Here is a 23,393-nt window from a genome sequence, read left to right as displayed (position 1 = left end):
TGATATAGCCACACTTTTCCTGTAAATTGTCAAACAGATACCCACGGTCACCAGCATCTATTTATTTTACGGGTACCCACGCTTTTCCGAAAATTCCCTTCTGACAGCACAAAGGTAAATGCCTTTGCAGCACTGAAGGGCAATTTGAGAAATTAATATTTTTGATGTCAGGTCGGGTTTACCCGGACCCGACCCGAACCAAACCCTATAGGGTCCAGGTATGGTGATAAATATAAAAATATGGTTTTACCAAGCATGGTTCATGTAGTTCTTATCAAGTTCGGGTATGTTTTTTCTTATAGTAGACCCAATTAGACTTGGGTCCGAACTGGATACCATACCCAAAAAATTGGATCCAAGTTTGGTTTCACCTGAATCTGAACCAAACCCAACCTGTTGACACCCTAATAGAAGTTAACCTGACATCCTTGTCCCACAATTTTTAAGAAAAATGGAACTTGCATCAAAAATTTCAGAAGACTGAGGCCCTCTTTGAAATTCCTTATTATTTCAAGTAAAATTATAAGTAATTAATAAGTACTCGAAATCATGCCACCTTCTAGGTTTTCTGGGTAAATTTTCCAAAGGACAAATGTATGCATGATCTATCTTTAGCATCATTAAGCTTTATTTGAAGAGTGGAGGTATGCTACGGTACTCAGGGAGTAACTACTCCCACATACTAGAAATCATGGTTGGAGGTTGTATCTTCTCAATTAAACCTTATGGATGTACTCAACATTGTTTATTTGATAGGAATCCTGCTTTGGATCATGATTTTGGACACAAAAAATAGGATTTTTTAAGTCATGAAATTTTGATACATTGTGAACCGTTGATTTTTAAAGGTCTTAAAAAACATACATGTATGCTATAATCAAATGATCCAAAACTTGTTTTATACAAATAATGCTTATAGATCATATCTATAGGGTCTGATCAAGAAAAAAAGTTTAAGAAATTTAAAAATCTAAAACTTTTATTAGGTGGGAGTAGGCACTCCGGGAGCACCTTATCATTAACATTTAATGAAATATGGAGTGAGTTTATCACCTATTCACCCACCGTCACCCAACATGTATCTTACTACATTTTGAATGCTTGAGTAGAGTTTTTCATTTTTGTCACATAGACATACCTGATCCTAAGATCAATCAGCTGACCTTGGTTATTGAAATAAAATGGCAAAAGTCCTTAGCATTTGCTTATTCAACAAAAGAACTAAGATGAATAAGTTTGTATGATAAATGGCAAAACAAGGTTGCATACCTTAAGCAGGCACTTGAAACTGATCCTAAGATCAATCAGCTGAACTTGTTTATTGAAATAAAATGGCAAAAGTCCTTAGCATTTGCTTATTCAACAAAAGAAACAACATGAGTACATTTTTATGATAAATGGCAAAACAAGGTTGCGTACCTTAAGCAGGTACTTGAAAGTTGAAACACAAATGGTTGAATGCAATGACTGAAAAGTTGAGCCCACTTTATGAATTGGTGATTTGTTGGCTGTCCATTGGTAGTTTAGTCATTAAACATTTGCCCATCTATTTCTTCTTTCAGGAAAAAAAGAGAAAAAAGAACCAGCAATTTGCACTTCCTTATTCCCATATTGCAATAGGTTGCAGTTGAAATCGAGAAACCAGTCTTGTGAGGTGACAGGTAGAATTACCCAAATGAAAATTTAGAACTTATTCCTCAAAAAGTGCTATAAGAAATCTCAAAAGATGTAACGCATGGATTAGACGAACTGGGTACAATTATCCAATCCCATAAAAAGTTTCCATAAAAACAGTAATGGGATTGACATGCATCAAATCAAGTCAAACCTTGATGAGACTTTAGTGACTTGAGGGAACCTGCATCAGATTAGGAGCTGGGTCTAAGTATCTCAGTATGACCAGAATTATAAAGTCTGAAGACTCTGAACACAATTGGGCAAGGGTATGTTTGTGAAGGGGTCAGACATAGGGATAGGTACCTAATGTACCCAAACCATACTATACCACAACATTAAATGACCTTTAGAGAGTTATAACATAAGTGCAATTACTATTAAAATTAGAAGATGGGGTGCATACTGTACCATAGCCACTTATCAAACACCTGTATACCAACAATTCGGAATTTTAAAAAAAAATGCATCATACAAGGTTTAACAGCTATATACAGTGATAAATGCAAAAATTGACTGAATAAGTTCTAGGAATGGAACAGTGAAAATAATTTCCAAAATCGGCTGTGACAAAAAGTCTAATGAAGACTTTGAGGATTTAGGGCAGGAAAGTCTAAGGTCCTGAGAACAAGTTACTGGGACACATGAACCAACATGAAAGTTCTCCTTTCTCATGAAACTACTTGACCTTACCGTTCCAACAGCTGAGCCAGCTGTTTTCAAGGAGACAAGCAACATCAGAAGCCTAACATTTCCCAGAACTAAGGGTTTCTGCTGTGAAGAGAGCTTCCTTTGCGAAAGGTATGATCTCCACTTTCCTGAATAGCAAAACAACCAGAAAAAAATATATTGAGTTTATATGAAATTATCTCCACAATGCTGTTAACTCATGGATGGAACATTTTTTCCGAGGGAAATGAAGCTTCAGTATGAAATTTAGCATCATAACACCTCAAGGGAGAAAATGCCAAATCTGATTGTCAAATGTGTAAAAATCTAGCTTCATAAGTTGGACAATGGACACCGAAGGAAAACATATTACTAAATATTGAAGAAAATAATTCATTTTATATCTTTTAACCTTTTATTGTTTTTAGACTTGGAAGTAGCACATGGATTATTAGTGATAGTCCATAGGAGAGTTTAGTTTGATTCCTTAGATTAGAGTTTTTTTTATCTGGTGTTAATGGATGAATGTACAACACAATAGATAACGTGGGTGATTGTCAAAAGCCAAGGCTGACAATAGATCTGATCCATTAGACCCGAATTTGGCCAAATTAGGCCAGACTATCCTCACCAATGAACTCCTTTTGTTATTTTGGCTTACATGACAACCATTTGGGTAAATAAGGGTTGCAATTTTTTTATACAATTTAATTTTTTTTGTATTTTAAATTCTTCATTATATTTGATTTGCCAATACTTCTAGTCAAAAAGATGGACCACCTTTTTTATTTGTATTGGGTTTATTCACTTGAATTTAGCTACTTCCACTTTCATTATGCTTCCAACTTTGCATTGTTGTAGCTTCTTCATCTCACATTCACTCCCATTATCACTAAAAGTTTCATGCTTCATGCTTCACACATTTTAAACTACCTGCTTCCTACTTCCAATCCAAGGATCACTTCCTGTATCCATTTCATTCCGTGGTAATTATGGTCTGACAAGAGCATCTCCAGAACAGTGTAGCATGCACAGAAGGAACAGAAAAAGAGCCCTTACTCATTAATTTTTTTAAGATTATGGAAGGCCATCAACACATCCCTGCATATCTCTGTGACAGAACCATGACCACCCACGTTTTCACAAGAAAAGGTGAATTGCTTTGCAAATGCCTGAATAGAGAGAAAGGCCTGCAAAATATAGATAAGCAGAAAAAAGAATTACAAGAAACCAAAAAAAAAAAAAGTTACATCAATTAGTACTCAGTTCATTAGTATCAACCAAGGTATTCCCACAACAATGAACAATTTTATCTTCTGGTGTGAAGGCTAAAAGAAAGTTGAAAGCAAGCAAATCAAGCATTGATTACATGTAAAGACAGACGAAAACATACATGAAATACAATGATGTAAGAAAATAACTTGAAATATTTCCAATCCTTGAAAGGTTAAGGGTAGTTCCAGCAATACATAGTTTTTTTGTGGAAAATTACATTTTCCTAAAGGTTTGACGGACACCAAAATTCATATTCAAAAATTGCTTTGTAACAATTTTTTCATCTCAAATCCAGTGTGGAATGTACAGCTTTGAAAAACAAAACTTTGAACGATGTGATTTACAGCTGCTTGAGAGCAGCTTGGTTAATATTGCTTACCAAACAGGCTTGACAAGGTGAAGCTCCACTTATGCATTTCCCCAATCTCATATGAATAGGTTGCCTACCCCTTCTCTGTTTTATGTGGAAATCCTGAGTTTTTGATGAAGGTAGGAAGAAGTAGCATTGGGAAAAGGCATTTACCACTGATGTAAGACAGGAAACTGCACACACGAGAAAAGTCCGTGGCAACAAAGGGTCCAGGGGAGATTTGTAGCCAGACTAAGAAGCGGAAGCGGGAAACAATACAGGAAGCGGAAGAGAGAAGCGATGCATTTTAAAATGTATAGGAAGTGGGAAGCAAGGATATATATATATATATATATATAAAAGAACTGAATGGAAATCAAAATGAAACACAAATAAAAACTAAAATTGACTAATATTAAATTTCATGTTTTTTTATAAAAACTATGACTACCAATTTAGAGAAAGCACATGGAAGTGAGTGAGAAGAGAGAGAAAACACATAAAAAACATGAAAAGTTAAGAGAACATATAAGAAGAATAGATGAAGCGTGTGGAAAGCATAGAAGAAGCGTGGGGGAATCGAGGTTCTCATCAAGTTTCGGAAGCAAGGAGTGTCGCACTTTCGAAGCGAGTTTCCGGGAAGCCGGATTCCCACCTATCTAAGAAGCTTCCGGTAACTCTAGTACAAATCATTTTCAACTTTCCACCTTGTGCCAAATGTAGAAAACAAGGATGAGGCCTAGACCATCATTTCCTCCCCTCTGTCACAGAAAACAAAAGCTTTATGTGCAGGGAAGAAATAGGTAGCATTGTCATGGCATTTCCCCCATGTCATCATGGGATCAAGGTAGTGAGGGAGAATTCCATCTTTCCAGCCACTCTAAATCATACAAAATGTTTTCGGCTTATTCCCAGAAGGGATAGAAAGAATAGTTTCACGTCATTTTACCTAAGTACCTTTTCTAAAGGTTTGGGAAGCCGGAAAATCTTCACCACCTCACAAGCAAATATTGTGTCATTCCAAGCTCAAAGCATATTCAGCAAGAAGAGGTTGAGAGCTATTAAAGCATGATAAGTGGAGCTTGAGAAGTGTTAAGTTTTGTTTAAACATGAGATGCTTCGATCAGCTTGTTTACAGCCCACCAATAAGATCAATCTAAAGCAAGTCGAAGTAAAACAATGTTTTCTCATAGTATATAACCAAAGATTGAATCTTCTTGTCTGTTTATAAATGTTGCCAAACTTTCTGTGAATAGCATCATATGTGTACAAAGCTTTGTAGTAACTGTATAACATGAATAAGCAAAGTCATCCATTTTTTCTTTACCCATCAGGAACATTAATCACTCTTATCCTTCATGTCAACAATGTCATCACCATGGCCAACTACTGAGTGAATATCTCAGAGTTAAACTATTCATCAAGGCATCACGTGAAAGATATGGAAAATCTTAAGTATCTCCAGATAATAGAGGTGAAGAAAGCAGGATAAGATGATGTTTTTCTCACATGAATATGCAACAGAACCACTTGAAGATAGGGGGATCATAATTAGCTACTTCTACCACTAGGCGCCAATAAAGAAGCTTGGGATGGATATCTTTCAATATATTAACTATAATTTATGAAACTTTGAAATTCTCGTTGGGCTTCATCCGTACTTAACTTTGGCTAACCTCATATCACATTTAACATCAACTAGCCAATGCCATTGAATAACAAGGGGAAGACACGTCAAATGTGATAGGCCAAGGTTGGATTCTAGCTCCAAAGGCCAGTGTGGCCTAGTTGAAAGTCTGAATCTTACCTGAGCTCAGCGTAGGGTGAACATGTGCCAATTACATATGACTTGCTAACATGATAGGCTAAGCTTATTGGGAAGAAAAAAATCACCAGGCATGAGTCCAGCTGCCTGATTAACCATGTAATGGCTACCACAATAATGCAAGTACAATGAAGAGAGTCGAGCCTTAAGAGAACCAACTTTTGTCTGATAACCAAATTGTTTAAGAGCATATCATATGAACATAAAGCACATTCAGATTAGCCACACAATGACTATGAGATGGAAGCATGTTTATTTTATCAAAAAATCAGATTGCTGGTAGGTTATAAAGCCTGTTACAAAGGAATTATGTGGGGACCTAGGAAATGAAATATGGATTACTTAGAAGTTGCAATGTGAGGTGACTGTTATGTTTTAATGTTAGTATGGCACTGAATTAAGCAATTGTCTACCCCAAGCTCAATTGTTTAAGGCACTTCAGCAACCAAAAATATTTTCCTGAATTGGATTATCATATTTAGATGAAATAGTGGCACCCAGATTGACTTTTTTATTTCTAAAAACTGGCCAACTTCCTCATGAGGTGAAATGAATATCATATATTAAAATGCAAATATAAAGAAATGTAGATACAATAATTTCAATTAAACTGTAAAGAAAGGGAATTACCTGAAATGCATGTGCTAAAAGCAATTGGACAATTTCCATGCCAATCTTTTTAATAATACTTTTTGTGCTTGTTCCATGTAAAAAGCATTTTAACACACCCTCAAGTGTTGCATCATCTGAGGAAAATTTTGAACTCCTGGTGCGAATAGAACCCTGAACAGTACACAAACAAGACAACAATAAATGGAAACTTCATTGTATCTTCGCCATTCAGAAAAGTGGGACCTTGCTAAAGCTATATGCTTTATAGATTTCTCCAAACTTACCAGCTATAAAAAAAACTATTAGTACATTTGAAAAAAATAAGCTCATTAAAAAAAACTAATAATAAGAAAATAGAGTTTGAGTAACGATGTAACTAAAAAACAGAGCATGAATGGACAGAGAAAACCTTATCATTTCAGATGTTTAAGGAATCATTTACCTGATTATTCAAAAACTTTCAAGATTGTCCAATTAAAAAAAAATATCGCTTCAGTGCAACAAATTCCCAAGCTGCAGGATGGAAATGCAGTTTCTAATTTATTAGGTAACTTCTCCCAGCTACTTTCATTGAAAAAAATATTAGGAAACTGACATGCACTTTACATGGCATATCACTGTGACAGACCATGTCTATGCATACATGGCCATGACGGGCATTGCTTAATCAGATTCAGATGGAAAAAGTTAAAACTAGATGCAAATACAGCTAGCTTAAATAGCCATTTATATATACATCAATATTGTAAGTATTGTATCGTATGATACATATCGTTATTATTGAGGCTCTCGATACGATAGACACTTGTATCGTGTACTGTATCGCGATACGAGTGTGAATCGTACTCGTATCAGGTGTATCATACGATACACCCCTGTATCAACCCGTATCGTACGATATAGAGCATGTCATACGATACAATATCGGCGCACTTTAAAAGGTATAAAAGGTACCAAAACTTAATTTTTAAATTTTGGGTTTTAAATACCTTTTGAGGACCGACTTCCTCATTTATGTAGAGGCCATTAGAGGAGAACCCATGCACCCTATGAGCCGTGAGAGCAATTTGGGGGGTGATCCGTGCACTAGGGAGATGGCTTTTACGATTTTCTCAAGAGTGTATTTCTACCATTTTTCACTAAAGGAAGTGGGTTAAGGTAAAAAATCTCTATTTTTTGCTTCTTATTGAGTTTTTTTAGGGGAAGATGATGTGGATATTGAAGGAGGAGGAGGAGAAGAAGAAGAAGAAGAAGAAGACAATGATGACGAAGATGATTATGATTATTGAGGTTTTATATAATATGTTTAAAAAAAAACTTGGTTATTTAACAATTAATTGTTCATAAACTTGGTTATTTTGTTTTTGTTTATGTAATATGAAAGTATAAGTCTTTGGGCATGTTCTTAGTTGCAAAATATTTAATATTTTACATTGTTCTTATGAGATATGCATGCAATATTATCTATGATTTTATATTAGTTGATGTTTGATGCTGTCTTATGCGGCTCATACTGACATAAATGCTTCATATGTGATTTTATGGTTGTATTTTGTGCAATTCATCTTTGTTTCATGTGATATGATTTTTTTAGAATTTTTGCTAATTTTTTCTGTTTTTTCTTGATTTTTTTGGATTTTTTGGAAATTTTTATTAAACAATTATGATAGTTTACGATACGACACGGTCTTAATTTGGGCTCGATCGATACGGGTAACGATACAATACTTATAACCTTGATATACATTTTACAGTAAGTGTTGTAAGTATCATAGTGTATCATACGATACGATACGATATGTATCGTATATATGGGTTTTTCCAATACGATACACACTCGTATCTCGATATAGGACGTATCTTAAGATACGCTATAAATGCAGTTTAAGTGCACTCATTTCAATTTTTGCAAAAACATATAAGACCCCTTGGGCCTAGTTCATATTCATCGCTAAAGAGCTTAAGAGTGATTTAGGAAGATTTTTTTGCAAAAAAAATGAAGAGAATAATGATGATGAAATTCATGATTGACATTATTGATTTCATGCGCAAGATTCAAAAGAAAGAAATTGCAGAGGCTTTGAAGAAAATGAAATCAAGAAGGGCAGTTGGCCCAGATGGTATTCCTATCGAGGCTTGGAAATGCTTGGGAGAGAAAGGTTTAGAATGGTTGACAAATCTTTTTAACAAGATTTGACGAACAAATAAGATACCTAATGAGTGGAGGAAGAGTACTTTGGTGCCTCTATATAAGAATAAGGGTGATATACAAGATTGCACAAACTATCGTGGTATAAAACTCATGAGTCATACTATGAAACTTTGGGAGAGAGTGATTGAGTCTAGGTTGAGGAAGATTGTCATGATATCGGAGAATCAATTTGGTTTTATGCCTGGAAGATCAACTATGGAAGCTATACATCTTCTTAGACAACTTATTGAGAGAAATAGAGAGAGGAACAAAGATTTGCATATGGTTTTTATTGATTTGGAGAAGGCTTACGATAGAGTACCTAGGGACGTTCTCTGGTGGACAATGATGAAGAAAGGTGTTTCTCTCAAGTACATTAGTATAATTAAAGATATGTATGAAGGAGTAGTAACCAATGTCCGCACTTGTGGAGGGGTGACAACCAATTTTCCTATAACGGTTGGGTTACATCAAGGATCTGCTTTAAGCCCTTTCCTATTTGCTATAGTGATGGATGAGCTTACGAGATCAATTCAAGAAAATGTGTTGTGGTGTATGTTGTTTGCTGATGATATTGTTTTGATTGATGAGTCTAAAGCTGGGGTTAATGCTAAGTTAGAATAATGGAGACAGACATTGGAAGCAAGAGGTTTTAAGTTGAGTAAGAGTCAGACAGAATATATGGAATGTCGGTTTAGTATGCAATGAAGTAGCGATGGGAGTGTAGTGAAGCTTGGTGAGCAAGAAATATCGGTGGATGATTGTTTCAAATATTTGGGATCTATCATTCAAAAGTATGAAGAAATTGATGGAGATGTAAATCATAGGATAAAGGTTGGGAGGATGAAATAGAAAAGTGCAACTGGAGTGTTGTGCAGTCGTAGAATGTCATTGCGGTTGAAGGAAAAGTTTTATAGGACGACTATTAGGCATGTTTTACTATATGGTACGGAATATTGAGCTGCCAAGAGACATCATATTCAAAAAATGAGTGTAGCTGAGATGCGTATGCTTAGATGGATGTGTGAAAATACAATAAAAGATAAGATTCAGAACGAGGAGATACGTAAGAAGGTAGGCGTTGCACCCATTGAAAATAAGCTGAGAGAAAATCGTTTACGGTGGTTTGGACATATTCGGCGAAGGCCTAATGATGCTCCAGTTAGAAGGATGGAGAAATGGGAAAATATATTAGTTAAAAGAGGTCGGGGTAGGCCTAGGAAGACTTGGATGGAGATGATAGGAAAGGATATGAAGGCTTTGAACCTCACCGAGGACATGGCATTGGATAGAAACAATTGAAGGAGAAGGATTCATGTGGAAGACCCAGAATGATCTTCTTTTTTGGTTCATATCGCCGACCCCAATTGTTTTGGGATGAAGGTGTAGTTGTTGTTGTTGTATATATATATATATATGAGTAATGCTTTCCTCAGACCTCCTTTTTTGTTAGGTCTTGTTAGGCCCTTTCAAAAATAGTAGTTTTAAGTATTTTTTCTCACGTCTAAAACCGTATATGTGATCGAGACTTGGAAATGCTTGGGAGAGAAAGGTTTAGAATGGTTGACAAATCTTTTTAACAAGATTTGGTGGACAAATAAGATGCCTAATGAGTGGAGGAAGAGTACTTTGGTGCCTCTATATAAGAATAAGGGTGATATACAAGATTGCACAAACTATCGTGGTATAAAACTCATGAGTCATACTATGAAACTTTGAGAGAGGGTGATTGAGTCTAGGTTGAGGAAGGTTGTCATGATATCGGAGAATCAATTTGGTTTTATGCCTGGAAGATCAACTATGGAAGCTATACATCTTCTTAGACAACTTATCGAGAGGAATAAAGATTTGCATATGGTTTTTATTGATTTAGAGAAGGCATACGATAGAGTACCTAGGGACGTTCTCTGGTGGACAATGATGAAGAAAGGTGTTTCTCTCAAGTACATTAAAATAATTAAAGATATGTATGAAGGAGTAGTAACCAATGTCCGCACTTGTGGAGGGGTGACAACCAATTTTCCTATAACGGTTGGGTTACATCATGGATCTGCTTTAAGCCCTTTCCTATTTGCTATAGTGATGGATGAGCTTACGAGATCAATACAAGAAAATGTGTTGTGGTGTATGTTGTTTGCTGATGATATTGTTTTGATTGATGAGTCTAGAGCTGGGGTTAATGCTAAGTTAGAATAATGGAGACAGACATTGGAAGCAAGAGGTTTTAAGTTGAGTAAGAGTCAGACAGAATATATGGAATGTCAGTTTAGTATGCAATGAAGTAGTGATGGGAGTGTAGTGAAGCTTGGTGAGCAAGAAATACCGGTGGATGATTGTTTCAAATATTTGGGATTTATCATTCAAAAGTATGAAGAAATTGATGGAGATGTAAATCATAGGATAAAGGTTGGGTGGATGAAATGGAAAAATGCAACTGGAGTGTTGTGCAGTCGTAGAATGTCATTGCGGTTGAAGGAAAAGTTTTATAGGACGACTATTAGGTATGTTTTACTATATGGTACGGAATATTGAGCTGCCAAGAGACATCATATTCAAAAAATGAGTGTAGCTGAGATGCGTATGCTTAGATGGATGTGTGAAAATACAATAAAAGATAAGATTCAGAACGAGAAGATACGTAAGAAGGTAGGCGTTGCACCCATTGAAAATAAGCCGAGAGAAAATCGTTTACGGTGGTTTGGACATATTCGGCGAAGGCCTAATGATGCTCCAGTTAGAAGGATGGAGAAATGGGAAAATATATTAGTTAAAAGAGGTCGGGGTAGGCCTAGGAAGACTTGGATGGAGATGATAGGAAAGGATATGAAGGCTTTGAACCTCACCGAGGACATGGCATTGGATAGAAACAATTGAAGGAGAAGGATTCATGTGGAAGACCCAGAATGATCTTCTTTTTTGGTTCATATCGCCGACCCCAATTGTTTTGGGATGAAGGTGTAGTTGTTGTTGTTGTTGTTGTTGTTGTTGTTGTTGTTGTTGGCTATATAAAATTTTTAAGTATTGAAAAAAAACAATTTATGATTTTTTTTGTTTATGTAAACACATTATTATGAATGTTGTGACTTACTAGCTTGGATTCATTATTTAATATGCATATTATTTCATAGTTTGCATTTTTCGTGTGAGATATGCATGTCATTTATAGCATATTATCTTGATTATTGATCTTTTGATGTCTTATGCATGTCATTCAATGCACATAAATGCTTTGATATGTGATATTATAGTTTTATCTTATGCTATTCATCATTGTTTTTTGTGTTATGATTTTTTTAGATTTTTTCTTATTATTTTGGTTTTGTTTAATTTTTATTTAAAACATACGATTTGTTACGATACGTACCTTATTTTGGGCCGATCGGATACAGGTTACGCTACGCTTTTTACAACCTTGTTTTACACAGTCACCTTATCGCCGATATTTTGAAAGTGATGTTATCATTATATTTTTCACAAGAATATCAAAAACGTCTTTTTTATGTACTTTAAGCATTTGTTTTATATTTTTTTCTTTTATATTTTAAAAACTTTTTTAATTGTTTCTTTACATTTATTTAAGAAAAATCTATTAGTTCTTATCTTTTTTATTATTCTCTATATTCTTTCCAATTTTAAAACCCCCAATATTTTTCCAATATTTTCCCTACACAAAACAACTTTTTGAAAAAAAAAATCCTGAAAAGAACCTTGCCAAGAAATTACAGAGAAGGATATTGGTGACTATGATTTTACACGTAATCAAATTCAAATAACCATCAGATTGAGATTCAGTTCAGATTTGAATTTGATCCAAAACTTGGTACCAGATCCGAATTGGATTCATGATATGATATTATATGCTAATTGCAAAATGAATCTAACTAAATGGATCTGGACTCAGTTGGATATCCAACCTGAAACCAAACCATTTTACATCTCTATGCATGTATATAACAAATAAACAGATAGATACTTATCTGTATATCATAATACAACAGGGAAACAATAGACCCTGCAATGACAGGCCAGTAAGATGACCAATGTATCTTCCACATAAACAGCATACATAATTTCTCTCATTCTTAAACCAAAACAAAAAAAACAAACCCAAGGAGTTACTTCCAGATACATGGAAGTAGATATGATTAATGCATTGAAGGCACACAAACCTTTGTATAATACTTCCAAAAGTATTGCAAAATTATTTCCAACTTCCATTTTGGATCAGTAAAGGCCTGAAGAAACATAAAATCAACCATTAAAAAACATAATATTGACAAGAGAAAAGGATACACCAATAAAGATGAAGATACAAAAACATGTACATCACAAATTTGTAAATCCACATCACATATTTATGCATCAAACCAGTTTCAATTTCGAGCTTAAACTCTTTTGGATTATAAAGGGATAAGACCATCAGTCTGGAGCACATATTAGAGCAACTCTTTAAAAAACATTACTTAAGAATCGAGTTAGCTTGGACAGTGGGCTGGAAGGAAGTCTAGGCTATAGGTTATTTAATCAAGGTATCAGATAAAGCTATTACAGGTAAAATGAAGATAAAACAAACTTGTGTTTGTTGGTTGCTTCAAACTTGACATGGATTACAAAAAAAAAGGAACTGGTCTTTGAAATCCACATCAATACAAACTACTTCCAGTCAGCTTCCCATCTGTAGTAGCTCACACACAATCACAAGATCTGCAATCATGCAGATATGAAATCTAGACAGTTGAGTACAAGTGAGATTGTGAGGTATCAAACCTTTTCTATGTGAGGGCAAAAGGTTTTTGTGTACTAACATTCAGTTTGTATCTTGCAATATCATACATTTAAGAGCAAGTCTGTACTTTGATAATGAGTAAGATCATACTTTACTATGCTGCATACATGTGTGTGCGTGCATGTGTTTATTTATTTATTTGCTTCATATCACTATGCATTAGAGCCCGAGTTAATTTTTTGCATATCCATTAAGAAAAAAAAAAGGATTATCATGTTCACACCAATCTTGTCCATATCAGCTGTGATTGCATTGATATCTGTGTATTACCTCTTAGCTTGAGTTTTATGACACAATAGACTGTTGTTGCCATTTGAGTTGGGTCAATTAGCTATAGTATATGTAATATAGACTTGTCTTAGAGGCTGCCACACCTGCGTCAACGCGACTCGACACGGGTGCGGGTGCGGGAGGACTTGGGTCCAAAAAAGTCTGTACAAGAGGCTTAAAATGCCCAAAAATGAACTCGGTCAATGCTGATGAAGTCCATCTTTGTCCAAATTTAGTGAGAAATAAAAAAAATAAAAAAAAATGGTAAAGGGGGGGGGCTTAGAGCACATTTTTGTCACCTCTCCCCCAACTCTCCTTCCTGCTGCACTCCTCCTTCACTCACCGACAGCTCTCTCTCTCTCTCTCTCTCTCTCTCTCTCTCTCTCTCTCTCTCTCTCTCTCTCTCTCTCTCTCTCTCTCTCTCTCTGTGACTTTTACACCTCACCCTGTAGGGCCAGGTGTTAACACAAACACCCAGGCCTGCAGGGACAGGTGTTTAATTTGGTTCAACATGAATCAGACCTGGATTTTCACCTGGTCTGGTTCGAACAAAATCAAACCTAAGTGTTGACCAAGGTTGCCAAACTAGGAAGCGAGAAGTGATACATTTTAAAATTTATAAGAGAGAAGCGAAGTATCAATTTGAAAGCGAAACCGGAATAAAAAAGGAAGCAATATGAGAATAGAATAGGAATCGAACAATAAACAAACAAAAACTAAAATAAATTTGATTATTCTTATATTTCATAATTTTTCAGTAAAAGAAATGATTTTTTGTTAAAATCTAACAATGATGGTTGCCAATTAGAGAAAGAACTTGAGAAGTGAGTGGAAGAAGGAGAGGAAGCACATGGAAAACATGAAAAAAATGTGACAAAAGCATATAAGAAGCACGGACAATGCGTGTGGGAAGCATAAAATATGGGGGAATCTGAGATTCCCATGAAGTTTCAGAAGAGGAGTATTGTGCTTCTGAACGAATTTTTGGAAGTGTGCTTTCCACCTACGTAAGAAGCTTCCGGTAACTCTGGTGTTGACCCATGATTCAACTAAATGAGACTCAGGTTTGGGCCCAAGTCTCATTCAGTCTGAACCAGACTTGGGTCTGGGCCTAGGTCTAATTCAGTCTGAATCAGACTTGGGTCTTGGTTTAGGTGTGATTCGATTAAATCAGACCAGGACGTTGACCCAGGCCTGATTCAACTAAGTGAGACCTGTGTTTGGACCCAAGTCTCATTCAGTCTGAATCAGACTTGGGTTTGGGTTTAGGTCTGGTTCCAACTAGTTCAGACCTAGGTCAGGGCCCAAGTCTGATCCTGAGTTTATATATATATAAGAGTGTGTACCACCATATGGTATCATGGTACAGAACCATCGTATATTTTCCCATATATATATATATATATAGAGAGAGAGAGACACACACACCTTACTCGCACCCCAGTTTTTTTAAAGTGCCACATCCGCACTTACACCCGCACCTATGTAACATAGGCTATAGTGCTTGATCTTTAAAGTCCATAACACGATTCAAAGAAAATATGGATTTCGAAACTAAGAAACTGGATCTTTCTTAAACTTAGTTGAATCATGAATAATGAACTTATGATCGCTGATCCCTAACACAATTTCAGTATCAGTGTCTTTCAGTAAATATATGACAATTCACACACTCAAACATATAGTACAAAACCTTATGACGGTCTATCAAAAAATTTGAAGAGGCATGTAGAAGTGTGATATTAATGTATGTATGTAACTCACCTGGAGAAAGGGTGACACCATTTCTTTATTATAAGTAAGCTCATCTACAATGATCTCAACAAGAGGTGCTCTAAAAGAGTACCAATATAAACTCAGAACAGCAACAAAAGTGATGATCAATTAAATGCTTGATGAATAATTTTAGATATTTCAACCTTGAACCATCCAATCTTGTTGTTAAGCCCTTCACATCTGCTTCCTTTTTTATCTTGTCAAGCTCCATGATCTAGCACACATTAGAAGAAATTAAGTTGCAAGATAGGTCTTGAATATCAGAAATGCATTTCAACTGGAGATGGCAAGAAGAATACGCACAAATATCAAAAACTTCTTCACTGCGATACAAACTTCATCTCTATATTCGATAGCAGCACTTTGTAGGTGAGTATCACTATCAAGTGTTGATGTATGTGGGAGATTTTGTGCCACATTTCCATTGACATGGCTGAACTTGCTATGATGATAAGAAACTTTGGATATAATTGATAAACATTCTCTGATCAGGCTTTTAAAGTTTATCCTTCGTGATCCCTGCATTTACTCAGTTTAAATTAGTTTGCATTTGGGCAGACCCGTGTGTATCATCACATATAATTAAGACACATGAACTCTATTCATTTGATGATATCAGCAATATCTTTACCAAAAGCAAGCTGAGTAAGCATTCCCTTGGAAGATCCCAGTCCAATGTTTCTGTCACAGGATTATTTAAAGAATGATTAGTTCCATGAAACAGCCAAAGACTGGCAAAGATAAAATTAAATGACGCAGACCAATGCACAAATTACCTTTATATTTCTTGTACCGAGGCAAGAAATCCTCTTCAAGAATGGTGATAAGATAATTGAATAACAAGAAGTTACCCAAAGTCTGTAGAGCAAGCAAATTAAGCCATTTTTTAGAAATAATGATAATATTGACCATAGAGTTTAAGCTGCAAGGTGGTTGAGGTTTTCATGTTCCAGTAAAGTCACAAACCTTCACAATTAAAGCCCAAAGAATCATTTTTGACGAAAAAGTACACATAAACCAAAGAAATCTCATGATGACATGAAATCAACAAGAAACAGAATTAAATAAATGAACTGGCATGAGCTGATGATATCCATGTGCCAGTTGTGTCAGATTAGATCATGGCCATTGCAACCTAGCACATGAAAACCTCCCACTGCACCAAGAAGTAATTGGCATGTGTTTTCCTTCAGAAATCTGCATATTCTTTCTACTAGATGAACCACCATGTTTGATGGAGTCACCGTCTCCAAATCATGAAACATCTTTTTCCTTTATGACAGAATGAGACGAGAAATAATCAAAGGTCTCTAACCAGATCAACAGAGTTCACTTCATCTCCCCGATAGGGAGGTATGTAAATGGTTCAGATTCAGATCGAATGTCGTCAATACCATATCCGACTAATTGGTTGTTGGCTAAATGGATTAGGATACAGATGGTGAAAAGTGCATACCAGATCCACTTTTTTACATGTAAATGGATTTAGATATTCATCAAATTCGGATATTTGTCAGATTCGGTCACAAAAAATCAAAACCATATATGCATCCAATTAAAATCAGATATTGTTTTGGCTTACCAATGCAACTAAACAAATTCTAATTTGGTCGAATATCGGATAAAATCTGATGCATTGACATTGCTACCGATAAAGTTGATAGAGCTGGCAGAAGATCAAGCATGCACCTTTGTTGTTAAAAGCTATGCCTAGGAGTCGCCTAGGCTTATGGGTATCGACAGTAGGGCCTTGTTTTCTTACCTAGTCCATGGGGGCATGGTTTCATTTTTTTCTTTTTTTCTCCTTCCTCTCTTTTTCTTCTTCTTCCACTCGCCACAAGCCATTTCTTTTTTCTTCTTTTTACTTTCTTTTTTTCCTTCTCTCCCTTTTCTTTTTTTCTTTTCCTTTTCTTCAGTTCTTCCTCCTCTCACCACTTCACTCTCTTCTTCTTCTTCTTCTTCTTCCCCTTTTTCTTCTTTTTTCCTTCTATTTATTTTTGTTCCTTACATGTATGCCAGTGTTTTTCACACACACACACACACACACACACACACACACACACACATATATATATATATATATATATATATATATATATATATATATATATATATATGTGTGTGTGTGTGTGTGTGTTTTTAATGAATCAAGAGCCTTCAATTACGAACAAAGTGTTCACCAAAGATCCAAATGGACAAGCAACAAAATGGCCACTAAAGAAACACTCACAAAACCCACAAAAGGCACACACAAGAAAGCTCAAAATGTAAAAAATATATATTTTATTGATAACGCAAAATGTAAGAAGCATTACATCAAATGAGGGGTTTCACCCCTTTTTATATACATCATAGAGAGCCAAAGAGAGTCGTTGGAGCTAGTCAAAGTAGTCAACTTTAAGTTGACTAGTCAAAAAGAACAAAAAATAAATAAAAAAGAAAAATATTTACAACAAAAAAATATAAATATATATACATATATAATACATATATATACACATATATATTACATGTACATACAATTTAACACTTCCCCTCCAACTTACGGTAGAATGACTAAAAGTTTGCCTAAAAAGAAGTTAAATTTAGGAGCAACGAGAGGTTTGGTGAAGAATGTAATGAAATATGTAAAAAAACAAATACAAAGTGCACACACTATTACAAACTCAATAAAGAACAAAACAAAAGCACTAAAGCACTACACAAGCACAAAGTGCATATACAAGACTTCAAAGAGTCAAAACAATAACACAAGAGCATAAAAAATATCATCTTTATTGAGTAGAATGCTTAGGAAAAGCATTACATCTAATGGGACAAGAGAGCCAAGAGGACTCATATAGTTGTTGGGAAAGACTCCAACACGAAATATAGTTGTTGGAAATCTCCAACAGCCATATTCACTAAAAGACAAAACTGAATATAGTTGTTGGAGATTCCCAACAACTATATTTACTAAAAGACAAAACTTTCCTTTACAAAAGTATAAAGAACAGAATAAAAAAGATGTTGGTTTTGCATCTAAAGGGCAGAGCCTATTACATGTACAGAATTATCATTTTGCCGCTAATGAGATGAGCCTAACACATATATGAAATTACCACAATACCCCTAAAAGGTATTACCTATTGCAAAGGAAAGAAAAATAATTTAAAATTATTAGATATATATATATGAATTAATACATTTTAACAAAGAAATTTGTCAACCGGTACTCTGATGTAACATAGGACAAATCAATATTGCCATGTAAATACTCCTCCTGTACATATTGACAATCCATCTCGATATGCTTAATGCATTCATGAAATGCATGGTTGCCGGCAATGTAGATTGCACTTTTGTTGTCACAGCACATTCGTAAGGCTCCGGTTACTTGAACTCTCATATCACCAGCAATCTTTTGAGCCAGACCACCTTCATCGTTGTGGTAGCTATGACCCGATATTCAACTTTAATTGACGAGAGAGATATCTTTTATTGCTTCTTGCACCGTCACAAAATTAAAGATTCACTTAAAAAGACACAAAAAATCGTGGTTTAGCGTATTGTTGGGTTCACCTCCCCAGACAGAATCAGTATAAACAATTAAATCCAACTTAGATGAAGCAGGCAAAAAGAGGCCTCAAAAAAAAAGTTTTAATATATCTAATAATACATAAAATCGCTTTCATATGAACATAAGTAGGAGCATGCTAAAATTATTTGGTTGTATGTACACAGCATGTGCTATATCAGATCTAGAAATTGAAAGGCAAGAGAGTGCTCCGATAAGCTGTCTGCAATGAGTTGATCTTCAAGAGGTTCTTTATTATCAATTATCATCTTGGCATTGACAACCTCGGGAGTATCAACTATCTTGTAATTTTAGACCTGCAGACAATATTAAAAGTAAATTTAGACTGAGATAACAAATACCATCTAGGAGAATAAACAACTTCAATTTCTAAGAAGTATCTTAAGAAACTCAAATTAGTCATTTCAAAATTAATTTTGAGAAGTTTTTTAATGTTTTATTTGTCTCCTCCAGTGATGATCATGTCGTCCACATAGAAGAGGAGAATAATAATACCTACGTCAGAAATCTTAACAAAATCGTGTTAGTCAAGCAAGCTTTAAATCCAATATCAAGTGTAACCTTATTAAACCTGTCATACCAAGCTTTTGGTGCTTGTTTAAGACCATAAACTGTTTTGTTAAATGAAGAGTTTTTCCCTTGAGAATATTCACCTCAAGTGGTGCCTCTATATATACTTCTTCAACTAAGCTTTCATTAAGGAATGTATTTTTGGCATTCATTAAGTATATAGTCAACTTTCGAACAGAGGCTAAGGATATTAAGGTCTTAACACTGGTCATCCTAGCAACTAGAGCATATGCTTTTTCATAATATATGTCATATTCTTGAGAATATTCATTGGCAACTAATCCGGCTTTATATCTTTCAAGAGTTTTATCTCTTAGTTTTCACCTTATATACTCACCTATAACCTATAGGTTTGTTTACATGTGGGACATCTTAAATAGTCCAAATATTGGCCTTTTCTAGAGCTTCTAACTCCACCCATTGGCTTCTACTCACTGAGAGTGTTTTTTAGCTTGAGCATAGGTTGAAGGTTATGTTAAGTTTATATATATGTGTGTGTGTAATAGGTAAATACCCTCTAGGGGTATTTTTGACATTTTACTCGTGTAACAATATTGTTCATTAGGAACTATTTTTCTTTTATTTATTTTTTATTTAATGTCCTTTTTCTAAAGAGCATGGGCTCTATGGTCAAAAGACCATAGAGTCGTTGGGAGTTCCCAACGACTCTATTTGGCGCTCCCCAATAGAGCTGCATGCTCTCCCTTTGTGTATAAATAGAGGTTGAACCCCTCTCTCATAATTAATGCTTCTCTTAAGCATTTATGTTCAATAAAGATGAATATTTATTATATTTAGTGTTCTTCTATTTAGTTTCTTAATGTTTTATATGCACTTAGTGCTTGTGTTGTTGTCCCTTGTTGGCTATTGTTTTGTCCTATAGTGGACTTGTTCTTGTGCACATTGTGATTGTGATCTTGTAAGCCCTTAGTGGCATGGTTTGTGCTTACGCACTTTTGTTATTGTAATCTTAGAAAGCCCTTAGTGGCATTTTTTCCGCTATTTCATTACAGGTTCTACATATGAATGAATTAATGTAATATATGTCTTGTAATTGGGTGAAAATGAGTCATAAGACAAACTTTCTAGGTGGTTTTAAGATTCTAGATGACCTTCCGGTTGGTACTTTAGACTGATTTTCAATATCAGAATATTTTTTTAGTGCACATGAATGCTTAGGATCCCTACGACTAGAGTATTGCAAACAATTCATGTCCCTATGGGATTGCTCTTCACTAATCACAGCATTATGGGATTGTTCTTCATTTGTCATATCATTTCTAAAGTCATTACCATTATCAATGTCACATTCATAATCACAATCATCAGTATCATACTTCAAAATTAAAACTAACAAAAAGGAATACTCGGTTACTTAGAAATTTCAAAATCAAAGAAACTTTCTTTTTTTAAGGATACATTTCTTGAAACATATAATTTTTCTATTCTTTAAATCAAAGCAACTGTAGCCTTTTTTATTATCTGCATAACTTAAAAAGGCACAAAAGATGGCACGAAGAGAAAGTTTATCATTTTTGTTAGTAAAAACAAAGCATTTGTATTCAAAATTTCTTAGTCTGGAATAATCAAAAACTAATTTAAAGAGTTTGACAACTGATCATATTTTGCAAAGAAGATGGCATTCTGTTAATGAGATATATAGCGGTTAGAGCAGTTTAAACCAAAAATCTATTAGTACTTGATTTGATATAAGGTTCTTGTAGTTTTCATAATGTGTATGTGTTTTCTTTCAATGAAACCATTTTGTTGTGGTGTGTGAGAAGATCTTTGATATGTGATGTCATGCAAATTTAGATAATTCTTAAATTCTTATGATTAAATTCCTCTCCCTGAATCGGTACGAAAGATAGAAATATCATTTTCAAATTTATTTTTAATCAAATTGTGAAATACTTGAAAATATAAAAAGACTTTGAATTTATGTCTAAGGAAGTAGATACAAGTATACCTAGAGAAACCATCAACAAAAATTACACAGAATGCATATTCGCCCTTTGATATAACTGATATTGAGCCCCAAACATCATAATGTATTAACTCAAGTGATCTAGAAGAGAAGATCTTTCTTAAAATGGCAATCTCTTCATTTTACCAAGAATACAATCTTTACAAGTAAAAATTTAAGAATTACAAAATTTTTTCAAACCTGAAAAATATTGAATTTTGAATACATTAGGGTGACCAAGTATTTTGCGTTACAAGTCCAAATCCAATTTTTTAGCATTACAACAAAAGGTATTTTTTTGGTATTTTCAATTTAACATGTTTTTATGTTCAATGTTATATATATTATATGTATATACAATTTAACATGTTTTATGTTCAATGACACGATTTTATGAATTTTGTAATATGTTACACTGAATTACACACTTATACTTCATTTATAGTTACAATCATATCTTTGTTACTAAATTTAACTACTTATTGTATTATTTTTGCTTTACTTAATGTTTTATTTTTTTGGTCCCACCTAGGGACTAGTGGTTTTGATAACTGAGGTATGTACCAAATAAGTAATCAATGTCCACTCCCTAGCTATAACAAAGGACGGACATAGAAGCTTGGTGCAATCCCATCTTTTACATTTTTTGTTCTTTTTGTTTAAAACACCAATGTGCAGGGCCAACAACCCAAAGGCCTTGGCTCCAAGGAGGAGCCAAAACCCATTAACTTAGGCGGGAAAGGTATGACTCTGTGGATAATAGTGAATAACAATAGCACCTAATAGAGAAAACACCCCTAAAGGAGATGGCCCACCCCAAATAATCTTTCACCTTGAGATGCATCAATAGTTGAAGCAAAAACGATAGGCTTTTGAAGTTCACATAGGCTTACTACCTGAGCTTAATATTCCAACCAATTGAAGGCGACCAATAATCGGCAACTTAATCATCTTGCCTCTTAGAAAAAGAGAATGTGGAAACGAAGAGGCCCCAAAGAGCACACAGATTAGCCGAAGAATTGGACCCAAAAAAAATGCCACTTAGCAATCTCAATCGCAAGGATACTTTATCAAGTAGTGAAACAAGAGTGTGCACAAGTAGATGCCACTAAGGGCTATACAAATACAAACCTACACAAGGCAAACACAAAGAGCAGCTATGGGCAAATACAAGTCCTCAATAGATAGCACAAACAAGGCCACTAAAGGGATGAAACACACTTAAAAAATAAATAATTTTATTATCACAAATGCTTAAGAGAAGCATAAAATATTAGGGTTAGATCCCACATATTTATACAAGGAATAGGAGAGAGAGATCAACTAGCCGGCTAGTTGACCTAACCCCAACAGCTATAAGACTAATTACAAAAGTGCCCCTGATGGGCACTAACCTATGTCACAAGGGTGTGGGTGTGGGTGCGGGTGCGGGGATGCGGCACTTCCAAAAAACCCGGGTGCGGGGGTGCGGAAAATATATATATATATATATATATATATATATATATATATATATATATATATATATATATATATATATATATATATATATATATATATATATATATATATATATATATATATATAGTCCAAAAGTTTGACATAAATGACCTTGGGTGCGTTGACTGCACCCAGGGTCAGGTTGACCGCATCGGGTGCGGGTGCGGGTGCGGCACCTAGTTGGAGAATCCCTGTGACATATATTAAAAAAAATCTTGGCAAATTTTTTTTAAGCCTGAAAAATTGGACCAAAATGACCCTAGGTGCGTTGACCGCACCCAGGGTCGGGTTGACCGCACCAGCGTCGCGTCGCGTCGCGTCGCGTCAACGCGGGTGCGACACCCTGCTAGCCG

General features: G+C 35.0%; 1 protein-coding gene across 1 annotated transcript in view; it reads right to left on the bottom strand.

The window, feature by feature from the left end:
• Positions 1–2,208: 2,208 nt before the first annotated feature.
• SNI1 (negative regulator of systemic acquired resistance (SNI1)) overlaps positions 2,209–23,393 on the bottom strand; it is a 43,771-nt gene continuing 22,586 nt past the window's right edge. Inside the window, exons 7-15 of the mRNA XM_090007109.1 lie at positions 16,204–16,285; positions 16,059–16,108; positions 15,731–15,946; positions 15,571–15,641; positions 15,416–15,485; positions 12,765–12,830; positions 6,423–6,575; positions 3,403–3,533; positions 2,209–2,492 (exon numbers count right to left, since the gene is read on the bottom strand). Of these exons, the coding sequence (XP_089863235.1) occupies positions 2,420–2,492; positions 3,403–3,533; positions 6,423–6,575; positions 12,765–12,830; positions 15,416–15,485; positions 15,571–15,641; positions 15,731–15,946; positions 16,059–16,108; positions 16,204–16,285 (912 nt within the window). The 3' untranslated portion in view covers positions 2,209–2,419. The remainder of the gene's footprint in view (positions 2,493–3,402; positions 3,534–6,422; positions 6,576–12,764; positions 12,831–15,415; positions 15,486–15,570; positions 15,642–15,730; positions 15,947–16,058; positions 16,109–16,203; positions 16,286–23,393) is intronic.

Source organism: Nuphar pumila, chromosome 5 (genome assembly GCF_984573655.1).
Source record: "Nuphar pumila chromosome 5, dmNupPumi1.hap1.1, whole genome shotgun sequence".
NCBI classification, from domain to species: Eukaryota; Viridiplantae; Streptophyta; class Magnoliopsida; order Nymphaeales; family Nymphaeaceae; genus Nuphar; species Nuphar pumila.
Note: the sequence above shows the minus strand (reverse complement) of the source record. Positions and strands in the feature narration are given on the sequence as shown.